The sequence below is a fragment of the Pseudochaenichthys georgianus genome, chromosome 15 (genome assembly GCF_902827115.2).
Source record: "Pseudochaenichthys georgianus chromosome 15, fPseGeo1.2, whole genome shotgun sequence".
In the NCBI taxonomy this organism is placed as follows: Eukaryota; Metazoa; Chordata; class Actinopteri; order Perciformes; family Channichthyidae; genus Pseudochaenichthys; species Pseudochaenichthys georgianus.
In genome coordinates, this window is record NC_047517.1 from 9,907,915 (window position 1) to 9,926,831 (window position 18,917).

Sequence of the window (18,917 nt, forward strand, 5' to 3'; positions counted from 1 at the left end):
AAGGTCATCCACGTTTTTAAGTCCTTAAGGCAGTCTTGAATTTTATTTAGATGATTAATTTCATCAGGCTTGATTGATAAATATAGTTGAGTATCATCCGCATAACAATGAAAGTTTACAGAATGATTCCTTATAATATTGCCTAACGGAAGGCATATAATGTGAACAAAATAGGTCCGAGCACTGAGCCCTGTGGCACTCCATGGCTAACTTTGGTTTGCGTGGAAGATTCATCGTTAACACGTACAAACTGAGAGCGTTCAGATAGATAGGACCTAAACCAGCCTAAAGCAGTTCCCTGTATGCCAACTAAGTGCTCTAGTCTTTGCAATAGGATATCATGGTCGATAGTATCAAATGCAGCACTGAGATCGAGCAAAACAAGAATAGAGACAAGTCCCTTGTCTGAGGCTATTCATTTGTGACTTTAACCAGAGCTGTCTCTGTGCTATGATGTATTCTAAAGCCAGACTGAAAATCTTCAAATAAATCATTGTTTTTTAAGTAATCACACAACTCTTTTGCGACTGCTTTCTCAAGAATTTTTGAGAGGAACGGAAGATTAGAAATAGGTCTATAGTTGGCTAAAACCTCTGGATCGAGGTTGTGCTTTTTATGAAGCGGTTTTATCACTGCTACTTTGAATGATTGTGGAACATAGCCTGATAATAAAGACATATTCATAATATTTAATAAAGAAGTGCTAATTAATGGAAAAACTTCCTTCAACAGCTTAGTTGGAATTGGGTCTAACATGCACGTTGATGGTTTAGAAGAGAGAATCATTGAATTTAATTGTTCAAGGTTTAGGGCTGAAAAGCATTCTAGTTTACTATCTAGTGTAATATTAGAACTTACGTTTCCGGGAGCTGTTGATAACACTATACTGGTCAAAGGCAAGAGGTCATTAATTTTGTTTCTAAGAGTAACAATTGTATCGTTAAAAAAGCACATAAAATCATTACTACTGAGTGCTATGGGAATAGAAGGCTCAATCGAGCTGCGGCTCTCTGTCAGCCTGGCTACAGTGCTGAAAAGAAATCTTGCATTATTCTTATTCTCATCTATTAATGAAGAGTAGTAGGCTGCTCTCGCTTTACGCAGTGCTTTCTTATATTCATTGAGAGTAATATGCCAAATTAAACGAGATTCTTCAAGTTTAGTGGAACGCCATATCCTTTCAAGTTGTCTAGACTTTTGCTTTATTTTGCGGGTTTCGGCATTATGCCATGGAGCTAATCTATGTTGTTTTATTTTCTTCTTTTTCAAAGGAGCAACAGAGTCTAATTTTATTCGCAGCGCATCTGTAGCACTATCAACAACATGATCAATGTGGGGTGGTGTACATTTTGTATAAGTTTCCTCCCTTACATGCAGACATGCTATCGAGTTAAGTATTGGTGGAATCTCTTCCTTAAATTTGGCTATAGCACTAACAGATAGGTTTCTGCTGCAAGAGCTTTTGACTAATGCTTTGTAGTCTCGTAATAGTACTTCAAAAGTTACTAAGAAATGGTCGGATAAAGCAGGATTATGCGGTTCGACTAATAGTTTACTATAGTTTTATGTTTTAAGAAACAAAGTTGATAAAAACTCAGAGAATTCTAATAAGAATTCTGAATAAGGACCTGGTGCACGGTACACTGTAACAAATAAGATTGGCTGCAAAGTTTTCCAGGTCGGATGCGTAAGACTGAAAACGAGGCTTTCAAAGGAGGTATAATTTAATTTTGGTTTAGTATTGATAAGTAAACTTGAGTCAAAGATTGCTGCAACTCCACCTCCTCGGCCCGTGCCTCGAGCAATATGAGTGTTGATATGGCTGGGTGGAGTGGCCTCATTTATGCTGACATATTCTTCATGTCTCAACCAAGTTTCAGTGAGACAGCATATATCAATATTATAATCTGATATTAAATCATTTACCAATATTGCTTTAGATGCTAGAGATCTTATGTTTAAGAGACCACATTTAATCTTCCTGTTTTGTTGCACTGTAGTAGTTGTTACATTGACTTTTATTAGGTTATTATGTATGACACCTCTATTAGGTTTTACCTTAAATTGTCCTTGGGCAGACACACACACCGTTAATATTGGGTATTTTATTGGGTTCGGGATTCCTATGGATGACTGCCTAGGAGAGAGCGCAGAGAAGCGTGTAAGACTGCGACTCTGCCTCCTGGTCTCAACTCCAGTTTGTCATGGATTAAGTCCACAAAGCCCTGAAATGTTTGCCGAAATGAGATCTGCACCTTCCAAAGTAGGATGAATGCCGTCTCTCTTAATCAGACCAGGTTTTCCCCAGAAGGCTGTCCAATTATTTACGAAGCCCACATTGTTTGCTGGGCACCACCTAGACAACCAGCGCTGAAATGATGACATGCGGCTATACATGTCATCATTGATCAGATTGGGGAGGGGACCAGAGAAGATTACGGTGTCCGACATTGTTTTAGCATAACTACACACCGACTCCACATTAAGCTTGGTGCATTCTGATTGGCGTAAACGAACATCATTACCACCGACGTGAATAACAATCCTACTGTATTTACATTTATTTTTAGCCAGCAGTTTAAGATGCGCCTCAACGTCGTCGAAATAATATGACATTAAAAAAAGAATAAAGTTTAAATCCATAAAGAAATAGTACATCTGTTTACAGTTCTGTTTCAAATGGGTGTTAAGAGATGTATCCATAGATTTCTTCATTTTGCTCTCAAAGTGCACCAGATTGATGCTTTTAACTTCAATATTTAAAAGTCTTCCCGGGGGAGCTTGCCCCCGGACCCCCCTATGTGAGGTCCAAACACCACCTATAAAAATAGCACTTTCCCCCTGCTTACACCTATATGCCGTGAGCTGATATCGAGCCTTCATTGTAACAGTCGCGGGTACACTGTGTGTATGCGTGGGGATTGTGGCAGTAGAGAATTCCACTGTAGCGCCGGTACATTAATGGGAAACCCTAAATGTTTGAGCACCCTCTATGAAACGTCAAGCTACCCCACAGCACCCCCAAAATAAATCTCTGGCGCCGCCACTGAGCCTGACTATTTGTGTTGGGGGGGCCCGACTTTTTTTTTTCTCCAAAGGGGGGGCCTGACAGAAAAAGTGTGAGAACCACTGCATTATATGATTATTATGTGAAGCACTAAATGGTTTTAGAAAAATATCGACCCTTTGTTTGTAGATATCTACTAAACTAAAGCATACACATAAAGAGAGTATATAGGCCTGTTATACTGAGTGATATCTATATACACACTGCTCTGCTTTCTGCACGGACCTAACAGCTGTTCTCACTGTAAACATCGCGTTGCGATTAAAGCAGTTAATAATAATATCCAGGGGATGCATGCAGAGCTGTCATTGGTCACAACTCTTTTAAACATCACTGTTCCTGGAAATACATCCGCGGAGGAGCCGTGAAGGACCCATCAGTGTCTCCTCGATTATAGCTCCTCCAGAGAGCCTCCTCGATGCTCGATCCTCGAAGTGCATTTAGAGAAATTAGATGTCCTTCAATATAGCGCGCTGAAATCCATTTCCGGGTCACTACCGGAGGACCGAGGATTCGAGGAGGGGACATTTGTGAAATGAGAAAGGGCCATTGAATAGAAAAATACTTTGAGCATGCAGAGTGTAGTTTTTACAGCACCCATTCATTTCTACAGCAGAGAGGGGCTTGCCACACATCGCTCAACATGGCTCAATAGGCACACTGTGGACACTAATTGGTAGAACGCAGACTAAAACAGCAATGCACAGACGAATCAGATGACTAAACATGATCTTAAAATATCTGGGGGGGGGGGGGGGCACAACTTCCAACAGGAGTCATTTGGGGGGGCTCTTGGGAAAAAAGGTTGGGAACCCCTGTTATGGAGGAATAGCTTTGATAAAAAATACAGCGTCAGGCATGTAACTCCATTTCAAACATTTATTAAGTGCAAAAGAATGTTTACGATATCATTCAATGACAATAATAAACAGAAAGATGTCACCTTGATGCAAATGACAGTTTGACACCATAGAGAATATCATAGACATGGAAAAAGGCTTCTGTGAAAAATCCCCGCACAGAGACTTATAAATACTCACTTTGCTCTTTCAAAGAAAACTGTTTATGACCAACGACATGGCAGTATGTTGAACACTTGCCCCAACTGAAGACATATATACAGAAGCGTTACAAACTGAGGATGAATGCCCAACGCTTCGGGATTCCTCTCTTCTGACCTCACTGTAGACATGTACCTCGGTCATTGTTAAACAGAAATGAATGGAGCGTTTCAGTTCATTACACTCAGAAAATAACAGCATGTCAATGCGATTTTGTAACTATTGGAACCTTTCAATTCATAAAAACATTTCAAGTATTTCTTTTTATCTACAGCACTAAGCTCAATACTTATGTAGACTTGAGTACAGAGTGGGACTAGCCCAGTAATATTTACCTCTTTCCAAATATCTACGAGAGCCATACTGACCATTATTTCCCCGATATAAACCTTTAACATTTGTCAGTAGTTCAGAGACTTGTTAAACATGTAATGTGGCAGCCGCAGTTGTTCCTTGCTCACATTTTGTCAATTGAACACAATGCCCTTTAACAAGTAAGCAATACATCAGGTATGATAACGCATCTTAATATCCCCAGAATAATCACTACATATATACATGAATGTTAAACACTGGAAGACCTGTCTGTTTCTAACATTACACTTTAACACAAACTACAAGCAAGAACAATATTTTAAAATGTTAATTCCTAAGATTTGTATGTACAAATGTCAAATATGATATCTTTCATCGATGGGGTTGACCTGCAACTTGATGCACAGGAAATGCTGCATGTCGCTAAAACATAGATTTGATAAAGGCACAGTTTGGCTCTGATATTTCCAGGAAACAAAGAACAGAAGTCTTTATACCCTAGTTTTTTATAATTTATGGAGCATTGCATTGTGGGTATGGTTGGCTTTGCCTCTGAGTATTTTGCACATTTCTGTCCTTTTTTAAAATCTGCACAGCTCTCTACTTAAGCTTTAATATATTGTATTTTGTCTTATTTTCACTTAACTATATTACATGTATCAACAGGAGCAAAACAAATTACAATTACAACATGTTTTTTTTTTTTTTTATATATATATTTAACCCTTAGATGCCCTACACTCTTCCATAAGTGGGTCAAAAAGGAGCCGTATTAGAATGTGTTTTTATGCCATTTTGGTTAAGAAAAATCACGTGTATAATATTTAGTATTATATTTTGGTTCACACTAGAAATATTTTATATTTAATTTTTCACTATTTCTAATTTTTGATTTTTTTTTTACATTTTGAAAAAAAAACGAAATTCCATAGAAATGCATGCGGGTAATTTTTGACCCACTTATGGAAGCTTGGGGTCGTAATACAAAAACTACAATTTCTTAAAATGTATACAATTAAAATTAAAAATTTGAATGGCATGATATCCAAAACATGTTTTTTGAGGAATAGCTGGAATATGAAATGATAAAAAAATGTAATTACAAAGATACTTCAAGAAAACCACCTCACCGGGTCAAAAAAATACCCACTTATGCATCTAAGGGTTAACAACATATTTACTCATACTCTGTTTTTGTAAGCATCAATTTCAGAAAGGTAGTGCCCTTTTAAACTACTTTATAATCTTTTTTTAAATAACAAATGTTTTTCCTTAAAGGCCCAAAAACGCAAAAAACAACAACTATTGAGTTGCCTCATGTGGCAGGAATCATGGTAAAAACTTTGCATTTGAACCATTGTCACTGTCGGAACTAGAGCCGACCATCACGCCTGTGCTTGTGTGGGAGGAACACCTCTTCGTTACAGCACGAGGTCGTTTGTTAAACAATTGCCCTGATGAGTTCTCCTTCACATCTTTGCTTTGCCCTAGAACGTGTTTTGCTGAGGTTGAGGAAAAGTGGATAAGAAAAGACCGAGGAGCAGATTCCTTTTCTAATCACGGCAGACTTGGTGAGTTGGGGCCAAAGGTTATCCAGTTCAGTTCTACATTCATGTTGATGCTTATTCTTTCACATCTGAGGCCATAAATGGTGCTTTGAACACAACTCTTCCAATGTGCACCAGTCACCACTGGGTGTCGCCCAACCCATCGAAACAACAACCATCTAAAGAATGTACAGTTTCAAAACACACACAACATAACACAGTTGACCAGCAACTGTTACAAATAAATCATATTAAAACCTATTTACTAAACAAACAATCTGCTGCATATTGAAAATGATTGATCAAAGAATAGTCCCCTCGTGTATCTGATTTCCCTCTACAGACCTTACAGGTAACAACAAGAACAGCTGACCCTGAATATGAAGAGCTGCTGTGAACACATGTAAGTGTTCATGGCATCTTTAACACACTTATCTTAAACATCTTATCTTAATGGTTAAGACTTTGAGGGCAGTGTTCAGTAAAGTGTTGCTCTGAGGCCAAACAGAGAACAATTGAAGTTGTATAAACGTCCTTTCCTCTCGTTTCCTTCCCTCCTGTCCTTTTCCTCTTTCACCCTCGTCTGTCTGAGAGACACACATTGAGGTCACATCCAAATGCAGAAGTAAGGCTTTGTAAAGACGCATCGTGTGCCCTTTGTTTGTTTGAGAAACAAGGACATATTGTCAATACTGGGAGACAACACCATGGCCAACTGTCCACGAGCCCCCTGTTACGGCCCGTCTACACTACAGCGTCGAAAGCTCCAATCTGCCCATTCACTTTCAATGGGGTGACGTCACGTTGCCTCGCCGAACTGAATTGTGGGTAGCAGAGCGGTCCGTCTCAGGCGTCTCCGGCGACAGAAGTTGAACAATGTTCAACTTCTGACACCGGAGACGCCTGAGTAGCCAGCGCCAGCCAATCAAATCCCGTTTCCCAAAATCTGACAGCTCAAGCCCTAGCCAATCAAACCGCGTCTAAGCTGGGAGAGATATCCCGCCGTTCATTTCTATATTTCAAAAAAAGTCGGAGGAGAAACTAACTATCGCCGTAGCAAATCACCCGGTTTTGTATGACCAGACCCTCTTCACCTACCGGGATACAAACCGGAGGAACCAGGCATGGAGGGAGGTGGCAGAGACAGTGGGGGAAACTGGTAGGTTTTCGCCTGTTTGGGGAGTTTATATATATATTGCTCCCATAAAATCCCCGGGGGTTTTTGCTTTGTATGTTGGGGGCGGGAGATTCATGTGATTGGTTGTTGGCCGTGTTGCTTGAATAAAATCCCCAAGCTCCAGACACGCCCAGCTCCAAGCTATTTTTGAAGCTGTAGTGTGGACGCTCCGTTACAGTCATACAGAAATAGAGTTGCCATTGGTGGTGGGCAGGCTGAGGCTCAGAGTAGGACTGAGGCCTGAGCTGAGTGGGCTCGGGGGAGGGGGGGACAGGTCTCTGCTGAGGGCACGCAGGTCTTCCAGGGCGTCAGGAGTCCCAGTGAGGTTGTTGAGGTTGGGTGTGAGATCGAGGGCAGCTGCAGACGGGACCACTTTGCGAAAGACGAAGTGGAACGGCGTGGCCTGCGAGCGGCTGTGGAGCTCCGCCTTAATCTTCTGAGGGTGGGTGTCCGGCGCCAGTTGCTGGCTGGTGCCCTCCATCACCAGGAACAGGCCGTAGTTCTGGGGGTCCGACACTTTGAACTTCTGGGCACACAGGCGGCACACCTCGTCCACGGAGGCGTACGGGCGGACCTGGAGAGTCTTGGCGGTGCAGCCGCTGTCCAGCTCCTTCAGCGCCACCCGCAGGTAGTTCTGTGGGACAGTCAGGAGAAACAATCAGACTAACAGTGGAGCTCAGTCCCTGTGGCTAACCCTGCCATGTACCCACATCTTAGCCATAACACAATATGTGGTACTCATGTTTGATACAGCCACGTTTAACATATTGGACTTCATCCTTTATTGTTTTTGAGTACAGCTGAATTTCAGTGTGAATCTAAACGCCTACGGAGCATTTTCTGTCAGCTCAATTGATCTTTTCTGCTTTTTTAAACTGTAGTATGTACTCATGTGTTCCATTGTTGGTGTTTAGGCTACTAATAATAATAACTTGAATTGATATAGCGCCTTTCATAACCTCAAGGTCGCTTTACAAAGAAACATATAAGGACAAGACGTAAAAACATAAAACCTGCCTGAGCTTCGTTCGTATACGTGTTGGAGGGCTGGCCAATAGAAGCGTGAGCGTTACATAGTGATGTCATTATGATATGCCAGTAAACAAAGCAGTCCAATGGAGGTGTTGTCGGGGGAGTGTCTGGAGAGAAACGAATAGGAGCCCTATGAATATGAGATGAAACAAAGTCTGCAGTTCGTGCTACCTGGAAGTCATCGATGGACGGAGCAAAGCGCTGCGTGGTGCGCCGGCGGTGCCACTGGTGGAGCGTGTTCCTGGTTTCAGAGCTGAGCACTCTGGCCGCCTGCTCCTCCTGGAAGTTCTGAATCAGGGACATGGCTCCATACGCGCTGGTCAAGTAGTAGCCACCTGGACACGCAGAGGAAGAGGGTTAGCCATTTATTAATACAGACACGACTTGTCTCTCGTGGTGGAGGCGTTAGAACACACCTTCTCCGTGAAGCAGAGAGGGGTCCAGCAGCTCCATCATGTAGAGGATCTCGTTGTTCAGCTGGGGCATGTCGCACTGGGCCAACACGTAGGTCAGCATGGGCAGGAAGTCATCGGCTCCATACAGGCGACCTGAGAGGCACAGAGACGCGTCAGGTTCACTTTGATAAGATGGCGGCACCATTGCAACGGGATTACAATGTTACTAAAAACATAAAAAGATCATATAATGTTTGTTCAGATGTCTTCTCTGTAAGCTGTACGGTTCTGAAGGCTCATACTTGAATGAAGTGTGAATGTATACGCCTACTGCCTACGGAGCATTTCCTGTTAGCTGAGCTTTTATTTCTCTGAGCAGAGGACACATCTTTCCTACATAAAGAACCTTCAACTCTATACATCGTGAGTATTGTAAGACAGAACTTCCATCGATAATAGTGTTATTAAATGGCGGTAATTGCTGTGATATCCTGATCGTTACCCGAGTTGTCCTCCATGATGGTGTAGATGAGTTTGCAGACCCTCAGCAGCACGCCGACCTTCTTCTCGGGGGAGTACAGTTTGATCATGGTGTGGAACTTGTGCTTGATCTTCTCTATGGCCACGGGGTCCGGGGGCAGCGTGTCGGCCACGCCCATGTCCTGTGGCAGCCGCGCCTTGGCTAAGGCCAGGTTCTCCTTCAGCTCCAGCCACTCCCCGCTGCGCACCTGGAACTCCTTCAGGGCCACGCTCACCACCGGCTTGAGGGTCTTCAGGAGGCACTTGTGCATGGCCTTCTCCAGGACTTGGTCTGCGAGAGGAGCAAACGGGGGAGCTGTTAGAAATACATTACTATCATTTATTTCAAGTTCAAAAGGTTCTGTGTTTTCCGTAGACTTTTTTTCATTACTTGTTATTAGCAACTTCATTTAAACATGACTAGGATGTTTTTGAAGCCAAAGCCTAAGTAACTGTACAACAGTAGCCCCAGTGTGTGCCTGTATGTATTACTGCGATGCATTTGTTAATCTACAATAGTACCTTTGTGTTCCTAACTGCAGAATACCAGCGCAGTTAGTCAGTTAGCTGAGGTTCTGGAGAAGAGGCGCCGCGCAACCACGCCTCGACCCACCTGCTGAACCACTCCTCCCTGGTCAACACACCCGGCTTGTTTCTCTACCATTTCACAACCCACCATTCATCCACTTCTCTTCTTACCTCCTCTTCACCTACCTCCCTTCATCCTTACCTCCCTGTATCCCTCTGTCCCTAACCACTTCATCTCTCCTTCCCTAACGTCCTCCATCTAACCCAGGGGTGTCCAATCTACGGCCCATTTTCAATCGGCCCTGAACAAATTCAAAAAGTATAATGAAACACAAATGAAACTTGTGCTTTTCTTATATTGTACTTCTTAAATATATATGTACAAATATATTACACAGTAGTATTCATGTGTCAATAAGCCCACTTTTCAAATACATTCAGTCAATTCATGTTGAAAACATTTTCTAACAAATCTTAGGCCCAATAACTTATTTACACAACGAGCTGAAGCAGACCCTTCATGTCATCGTATTATAATCTCTGAGGCTGCTGTGTTAAGGGATGCGCTGCCAGCAAGATACATGCAGCCCTATAGGGCTGTGATGCAGGCTGATTCTTTCTTACATCATATTCATGTGTCCAGCCTAATGTACCTACACTTTGTTAACTTATAACTTCACTTACCTCTACCAGCGGCCCAGCACTTCGTACATGTGTCTGTATGCGGCCCTCGTGAAAGAAGTGTGGACACCCCTGATCTAACCTCACTACACTCCTTTGACCGCTCATCACTCCCTTCCGACATGGCTTAGACAATGCATCCCTCTCTCGCAACACCCCTCCACCCCATTGACCTTTTATTCCTACCTCCCTACATCTATCCCTTCATCCCATCTTCCCTTGGACGATTCATCCCTTCATCCCTTTGTCCCCTTGTCCTGTCTCCACTTGTCTCTTTCTATTTCATCTGTCACATGCTTTTCTCACATGCTAGGTGTCAGCTCGGGCACCCTGTGTTTCCCTCAGCAAGTCCCCTGAACAACATCCCTCACCCTTCTTCTCCCCTTCCTCTGACACACTGTGGAGAGGCTGACTCCGCCACTGACAGCCAACACACACACACACACACACACACACACACACACACACACACACACACACACACACACACACACACACACACACACACACACACACACACACACACACACACACACACACACACACACACACACACACACACACACACACACACACACACACACACACACACACACACACACACACACACACACACCAAACATTTCCTGCTCTCTTCCGTCCGTCAATACATCAGGTTAAATCATCACTAAAACGTTCCTTTCTGTCGCGCGACCATAAGTGCACGCTTGTGAGTCTACACTTGTTTATCGTCTCCCCAGCAAAGGGAATGTGGAAAAGACGGAGGCGCATCACTTCCGGATGTCATGAACCGTGCCATTTATTATTTATTTTGCGTTTATTAATCGTGGGGAATGATTGTGCTAAGAGGTAGTTAACCTGTGCATGTGTGGGGGATTACATCTATGTTGACAATGTGGTTTGAGTTAATTGTGTAACCGGTTGACGGTAAGCCCGTGGGGGGGGGCTATGGGTTCAGAAGGGACGGTGTCATGGAAGTGTCATTCGGGAGATTGTTGCAGTGAAGGCAACGGCTGGACTGTGTCTACTCCACGAGTAACAGACAACCTAGTTAGTTTGTTTGAGTTGTACTGTTTCACTTTTGTCAAACAGTATATATATTTTTTTGTTGCTGTATAAATAAAGTTTTGGAGCTTAAAACAACCGACTAAGCCTATGTTTCCAACGGACACATAGAACCCCGTCACACACACATCAGTGCTATTAACCCTTTAACTGACATATATATTTGCTAGTGAACAACATTGTTGAAGAGTCCAAAGATGTATACCTATTTGTATAAGCACCTCTGAGGAGAAGCACGGAAAGCCATTTGTCTGACCTTGAATTGTCTTTCTTTATGTGTTAGTATTCAGTAGCATGTTTATTATGTCTATCTGTCGAGTGTGAGGTGATTTCCTTTCAAACACCAGGTCAAGGTAAACATCACATTCCACTATCAGTCATGTTTCCCAGCTCCCAGAGGACAGCCACAGTCACCAGCATGGTCACGTGTGATACCCACTCTCACTGGTCCCCATATGTAAACACTCATAGTTCATTTGTGTTGTGGGTGTGAATCGGCCCAGCCAGCGGCAACAGCAGCTTTGAACACAACGCAGCGCGGGGGATGCAGACCGCAGCACTGCTGAGTAAGGAGCATGTCTGCACGCTCTGGGCATGTGTGCTGATTCTCCTCGAAAACCGGATGATGTCAGCAGTTTGTTTTTTTCTTTCTGCAGACACAGATTCTACTTTCCATTAAAGAATGATCGCGTCCAGCTTTTGCCTGTAACAAGTCGGTCATCGTGAGTTTATGAATTCCCCCTCCCTTGCGCTCTTACTGGAAAAGAAAGTTCCTCACCCACATTACTGATACCTGCAGATACGAGAGAGACGTCTCACTTCCTCATGCACCGCTGCATACTGATAAAGAGTTGCCAGTTACTGGGGCAACCAGCGCGTTGATCCGGTATGGTTTCTGTTATCTTCAGAAGATTGAGTGGAATTGTTTGGCTTTGATAGATAATCTTAGTATTCCAGGATGGCCCTTTCTTTAACTTCTGATTGGAATCAAACATCTTCCGATCCTATACAATTCCCTGTGACATCCCCTAAATCAGGGGTGTCAAACTCAAGGCCCGGGGGCCACATCCGGCCCGCGACTTCATTTTATGCGGCCCCGCAAGAGCTTGCAAAGAATGTAATATGTTTATTATATGATTAAATGCCGCTTTACAGAATCAGGTTGCCCATAAACTACATGTCCCACAATGCATCTCGCTTTGTGACATGCGCACTGAAGAGACTTGCAATTATTTGCTTTCAGACGTAGTTAATTACTAAGTCATTATCCTATCCGATAATAATCCAATTCAGGGGCAATAATGTAATATAACACATTATTTTATATATTTATATAGTTACAACCGGCCCTTTGAGTGCAACCATAATGCTGATGTGGCCCGCGATGAAATTGAGTTTGACACCCCTGCCCTAAGTGTTACTGAAACTACTGAATGAGAAGTCACATTAGTCCACTTTCACTGAGAGAGAATACAACGATGTTACGGAACACATTTTTAAATACAACACATGTATTCTGTTCCAAGGAAGAAAACATATGTTAACTCTCAAAGTTCTTTGTGAGGGATAAGAATAAAAAGAGATACAAAGAATACAAATGTAAGACAAACAGCTTTTTCTTTCAAATCTCAATATTACTCAGCTGCCACTAACACTTGTTCTCTCATCTGCACATTATTTTGAAAGTAAGAAAACGATGGTAAGACAATGTCTACAATAGGAGCCACTTAAAGTTTAAATGTGTTGTTTTTTTCCGCCATCAGTTGAAATTATAAAAAAATGTACTATAATAAAAAATTGAGAAACATTGCAAGTATTCACATTTGACAACTTAAAGCTTGTTGCTGTTGGGACGAAAACGCTTGAAAGGTTACTTTAAAGATGGAGCAGATTCTTTTCTAAAAAAATTAAAAGAACAAGTTGTTGCCGTGGGAAACAGTACAGGGCCTGAACCATGGTAGAAACGACTAACCTGAGGTCTTACATGCTCCGTATGCACCTTATACTCTATGAACTGTTTATTTATTTCATAACACTTTCCTCAAGCTCAACATTTACTCGACAGTCTGTTACAGTCATTATGAACAGGGCCAACATTCTTCACTCTGGGCATAAAGAGGCTGTTTAAGAGATTCTCACGGTGGAAAATTCAAATTTTCCGTACATACACATTAGATTGCTCAAAGTAAAGTTGTGTATCTTTCAGGCTTGTTCTGCAGGAGGGAATGTTGACCCCTGTGACCTGCTCTGGCTTCAAAGTGAATTCTGATCCGTGTGCATTGGACTGCGAGCTCCCAGCCTACAGCACAGTCTCTCGTGTGTTGCATCAACAGACAGACGGTAGGACACACAGAGAAGTCAGGCGTCTTATCAGTCGAGGTCAGCTCAAGCAGGCAATCTGACACAAACACACACTGCTGGCAACAGCACAGCCTCTTCCCGCTTGATACAAACATCCTCTCGTCTTTTCGGTAATGGCAATTATAGCTTGAAATAAACCATCCATCCATCCATCTTCTCCCGCTTATCCGTGGTCGGGTCGCGGGGGTAGCAGTTCCAGCAGAGAGCCCCAAACTTTCTTTTCCCTGGCGACATCAACCAGCTCTGACTGGGGGATCCCAAGGCGCTCCCAGGCCAGCGAAGAGATATAATCCCTCCACCTGGTCCTAGGTCTACCCCTTGGTCTCTTCCCAGCTGGACGTGCCTGGAACACCTCCCTTGGGAGGCGCCCAGGTGGCATCCTAACTAGGTGCCCGAACCACCTCAACTGGCTTCTTTCGACGCGAAGGAGGAGCGGCTCAACTCCGAGTCCCTCCCTGATGACCGAACTTCTCACCTTATCTCTAAGGGAGACACCAGCCACCCGGCGGAGGAAACCCATCTCGGCCGCTTGTATCCGCGATCTCGTTCTTTCGGTCATGACCCATCCTTCATGACCATAGGTGAGGGTAGGAACGAAAATGGCCCGGTAGACAGAGAGCTTTGCCTTCCGGCTCAGCTCCCTTTTCGTCACAACGGTGCGGTAAAGCGACTGCAATACCGCTCCCGCTGCTCCGATTCTCCGGCCCATCTCACGCTCCATTGATCCCTCACTCGAGAACAAGACCCCGAGATACTTGAACTCCTTCACTTGGGGTAAGGACTCATTCCCTACTTGGAGTGGACAGTCCATCGGTTTCCTGCTGAGAACCATGGCCTCAGATTTGGAGGTGCTGATCCTCATCCCAGCCGCTTCACACTCGGTTGCGAACCGATCCAGTGAGTGCTGAAGGTCGCAGACCGATGAAGCCATCAGAACCACATCATCTGCAAAAAGCAGTGGTGCAATCCTTAGTCCACCGAACTGTAGACCCCCCCCCCCACGACTACGCCTCGAAATCCGATCCATGTATATTACAAACAGGATTGGTGACAAAGCGCAGCCCTGGCGGAGGCCAACCCTCACCGGAAATGGGTCCGACTTACTGCCGAGGACCCGGACACAGCTCTCGCTTTGGGAGTACAGAGATTGGATGGCCCTGAGTAGAGACCCCCTCACCCCATACTCCCGCAGCACCTCCCACAGTAACTCCCTGGGAACCCGGTCATACGCCTTCTCCAAGTCTACAAAACACATGTAGACCGGATAAGCGTACTCCCAGGCCCCCTCCAGGATCCTTGCGAGAGTAAAAAGCTGATCCGTCGTTCCACGACCAGGACGGAATCCGCATTGTTCCTCCTCAATCTGAGGTTCGACAATCGGCCTGACCCTCCTTTCGAGTACCTTGGAGTAAACTTTCCCGGGGAGGCTGAGTAGTGTGATGCCTCTGTAATTGGCACACACCCTCTGATCCCCCTTTTTGAAAAGGGGGACCACCACCCCGGTCTGCCACTCCTTCGGTACCGTTTCCGACTTTCACGCAACGTTGATGAGACGTGTCAACCATGACAGTCCCTCAACACCCAGAGCCTTCAGCATTTCCGGGCGGATCTCATCCACCCCCGGATCTCATCCACCCCCGGATCTCATCCACCCCCGGGGCTTTGCCACTGTGGAGTTGTTTGACGACCTCAGTGACCTCCCCCCGGGAGATTGGCGTTGATCCCCCGTCATACTCCAGCTCTGCCTCTAACATAGAGGGCGGAGTTGTCGGGTTCAGGAGTTCCTCAAAGTGTTCCTTCCAACGTCCCAACACTCCATCAGTTGAGGTCAACAACGTCCTATCCTTACTGTACACAGCTTGGATGGTTCCCTGCTTCCCCCTCCTGAGGTGTCGGACAGTTTTCCAGAACAACTTTGGTGCCGCCCGAAAGTCCTTCTCCATGTCTTCTCCGAACTTCTCCCACACCCGCTGCTTTGCCTCGGCCACGGATGAGGCTGCTGCCCTTCGGGCCTGTCGGTACCTTGCAACTGCTTCGGGAGTCCCCCGGGATAACAAATCCCTGAAGGCCTCCTTCTTCAGTCGGACGGCTTCCCTGACCACCGGTGTCCACCAGGAGGTTCGAGGGTTACCGCCCCTTGAGGCACCTAAGACCTTGAGACCACAGCTCCCCACCGCGGCTTCGGCAATAGAGGCTTTGAACACCGACCACTCTGGTTCAATGTCCCCAACCTCCACAGGAATGCCCGAAAAGCTCCGCCGGAGGTGTGAGTTGAAGGCCTCCTGAACTTGGGCCTCCTCCAGACGTTCCCAGTTCACCCGAACTACACGTTTGGGCTTACCAGGTCTATCCAGAGGCTTCCCCCGCCACTCGACCCAACTCACCACCAGATGGTGATCAGTTGACAACTCCGCCCCTCTCTTTACCCGAGTGTCCAAAACATACGGCCTCAGGTCCGATGATACGATAACGAAATCGATCATGGACCTTCTGCCTAGGGTGCTCTGGTACCACGTACACTTATGAGCATCTTTATGTTCGAACATGGTGTTTGTTATGGCCAATCCATGACTAGCACAGAGGTCCAGTAACAAACCACCACTCCGGTTCAGATCAGGGGGGCCGTTCCTCCCAATCACGCCCCTCCAAGTGTCTCCATCATTGCCCACATGTGCGTTGAAGTCTCCCAGCAAGACTAAGGAGTCCCCTTCAGGAGCCCCATACAGGACTCTTTCCAGGGTCTCCAAGAAGGCCGAATACTCTGAACTGCTGTTGGGTGTATAAGCACACACAACAGTCAGAGTTTTCCCCCCCATAACCCGCAGGCGTAGGGAGGCGACCCTCTCGTCCACTGGGGTAAACTCCAACAACGAAGCACCTAACCGGGGACTTGTGAGTATCCCCACACCCGCCCGGCGCCTCACACCTTGAGCAACTCCGGAGAAGAATAGAGTCCAACCCCTATCCAGAAGTAAGGTTCCAGAGCCGACGCTGTGCGTAGAGGTGAGCCCAACCAGATCCAACTGGTACCGCTCCACCTCCCGCACAAGCTCCGGCTCCTTCCCCCCCAGAGAGGTGACGTTCCACGTCATAAATAAACATTTAATAATAATAATAGATTTAATTTGTTAGCGCTTTTACAGGTGCTCAAAGACGCTTTACAGATATAGTGAAGGGAAAAGAAAAGGAAGGAACAACAAATAAATATATAGTTAAAGTTAAAGTCAAATAATACAAAAATAATCACACATTAAAAGCCAGATTGAAGAGGTGAGTTTTTGTGAGTTCTTTGAAGGTGGTGAGGTCAGTGCAGTCTCTGATGGGTTGGGGGAGTGAGTTCCAGAGGGAGAAGGCTCTGTCCCCCCAGGTCCGGTGATTGGTGCGGGTGGGGATGGATGCCGTTATGGCCGAGGAATTTTCCCAATTATTGAAACTGAAATTGAAAATCTATTTTTGATGTCCTGTGTGCTGGAGAGTAAAGAAACATCACATACCTACACATGTAGTCCTCTGAATATCATTCACATCTAATTAGCTTTAATGTATCTTTCAATATATTTGTGTTTTTTATTTCCATTATTTTGATTTTATTCTTTATTTATATGTAATTTTTGTCCTTTATTTCTCTTTTGTGTTTTATGTAAAAACACGAGTTTGTATTATGAGTGAAGTACAGCTGTTAATGAACTCAGTCAATAAACAAAAAATAATAAAATAAATGTAAAACAAATGAAGTGACCCTTTTCATTAAATCAAACAAAGAAAAACTAAATAACTAAATAAATGCTATACCATACCACATAGAATGGCAAAGGCATGTAGACTAGGACTGTCTTTTAGGGATGCTCAATTTATGGTATTTTAATCGCAATTACGATTTTGGCTTGCAACGATTATGAAAACAACGTAATCTAAATAAAAACTTCTTTTTTTTTTCAGTTCAATTATACTTAAAGTTCAGGGTAATCAACTTTTAAAAACAAACTGTTCAATTTTTTTCAATAAATGGATGTGTTCTAAGTAAATGGCAGTGGCGGCCGGCGGGCGCTAGGGGCGCCGCCCCACCTCTTGCCAGATACAAAATAAAAAATAAAAATAAATATTAAATTAAAAAAAATATATTTAAAAAAAAAATATATTTTATATTTTAATTTTTAATGAACAAGGTAAATATCATACAATTAGTATCACAAAAATGTATAATCTACAATACAATCTCGTTTAAAATTGTGTTACGATGTCTAAAGTCACCTGTTTCCTGCCTGGCCTTGCCCATGGCATTAGTTTATCATTACGGGGCAGAGCCCCCGAACGAAACAGCAGCAACCAGCAGGTTGCAAAAGTCTCAATAGTAAACTGTGCCGCCGAAACATAATTTCAGCCAATCAGCGCCGTCAAATATGTTGGTCACGTGGGCGCTCACGTTGGCGCCCATGTTGCTTACGTGCGTTGACGTGATTTGTTTTTTAGACTCGTGAGTAACCAAGGTGACGCAGTATTTGGATGAGAATGGTGTGCAGGTGGAGTCGCCGGAGCCTCGGTCCGCCCAAGAGCTACTCTCCAATCCTTTTGAAAGGAGAAGTTTGGGAGATAAATTGATACTAAAAGACCTTGGACCGGACCAACCCGATTTGTATATATCACAGCAGGCTCGTGAAAAAGACAAAACGTATCAACAAGGCTTCTCACATGGCTAGCTGGATGCAAACAGGTAAATGCTATCTGTTGTTTCACATGCTTGCTCTTCAAACAGCCGGGGACAGATACGATCTGTTCAGAAACTAGACAAAAGTTAAACAAGTACAAACCACAGACTGTCTGTGTCATGGAGAATACAGTCGCTGGTTTATTTATGTCTGTAGGCCGTTGTTGTGAGTGTGGACGGTCGGAGCATATATAACGTTAGCTTAGCCAAGCTCCATTCAGGGAACAAGCATTCTAAAAGGTTTTTCGCCTGCCGTCTGTCTGCAGACTTGTCAAAGCATTAATTCATGGTTTTTACTAACTGGTATCAGTATGTTGTTACGTCGGCATCATTTAGAAACGTGTATTACAATTTAATCACGGTAAAATATGTTCATGTTGTTGTAGCTCCCGAGCCAGCGCGTCTTGTTTGACTGATGCGAGTAAACACAGCTGGCAGCTGCGGTGCGACTAGAGCGATGCGAT

At 44.3% G+C, this 18,917-nt stretch overlaps 1 protein-coding gene across 1 annotated transcript in view; it reads right to left on the reverse strand.

The window, feature by feature from the left end:
* Nucleotides 1-3,932: 3,932 nt before the first annotated feature.
* The window catches only part of rin2a (Ras and Rab interactor 2a), a 58,482-nt gene continuing 43,497 nt past the window's right edge, over nucleotides 3,933-18,917 (reverse strand). The window contains exons 9-12 of the mRNA XM_034100862.2: nucleotides 9,097-9,405; nucleotides 8,616-8,747; nucleotides 8,371-8,534; nucleotides 3,933-7,801 (exon numbers count right to left, since the gene is read on the reverse strand). Of these exons, the coding sequence (XP_033956753.1) occupies nucleotides 7,346-7,801; nucleotides 8,371-8,534; nucleotides 8,616-8,747; nucleotides 9,097-9,405 (1,061 nt within the window). The 3' untranslated portion in view covers nucleotides 3,933-7,345. The remainder of the gene's footprint in view (nucleotides 7,802-8,370; nucleotides 8,535-8,615; nucleotides 8,748-9,096; nucleotides 9,406-18,917) is intronic.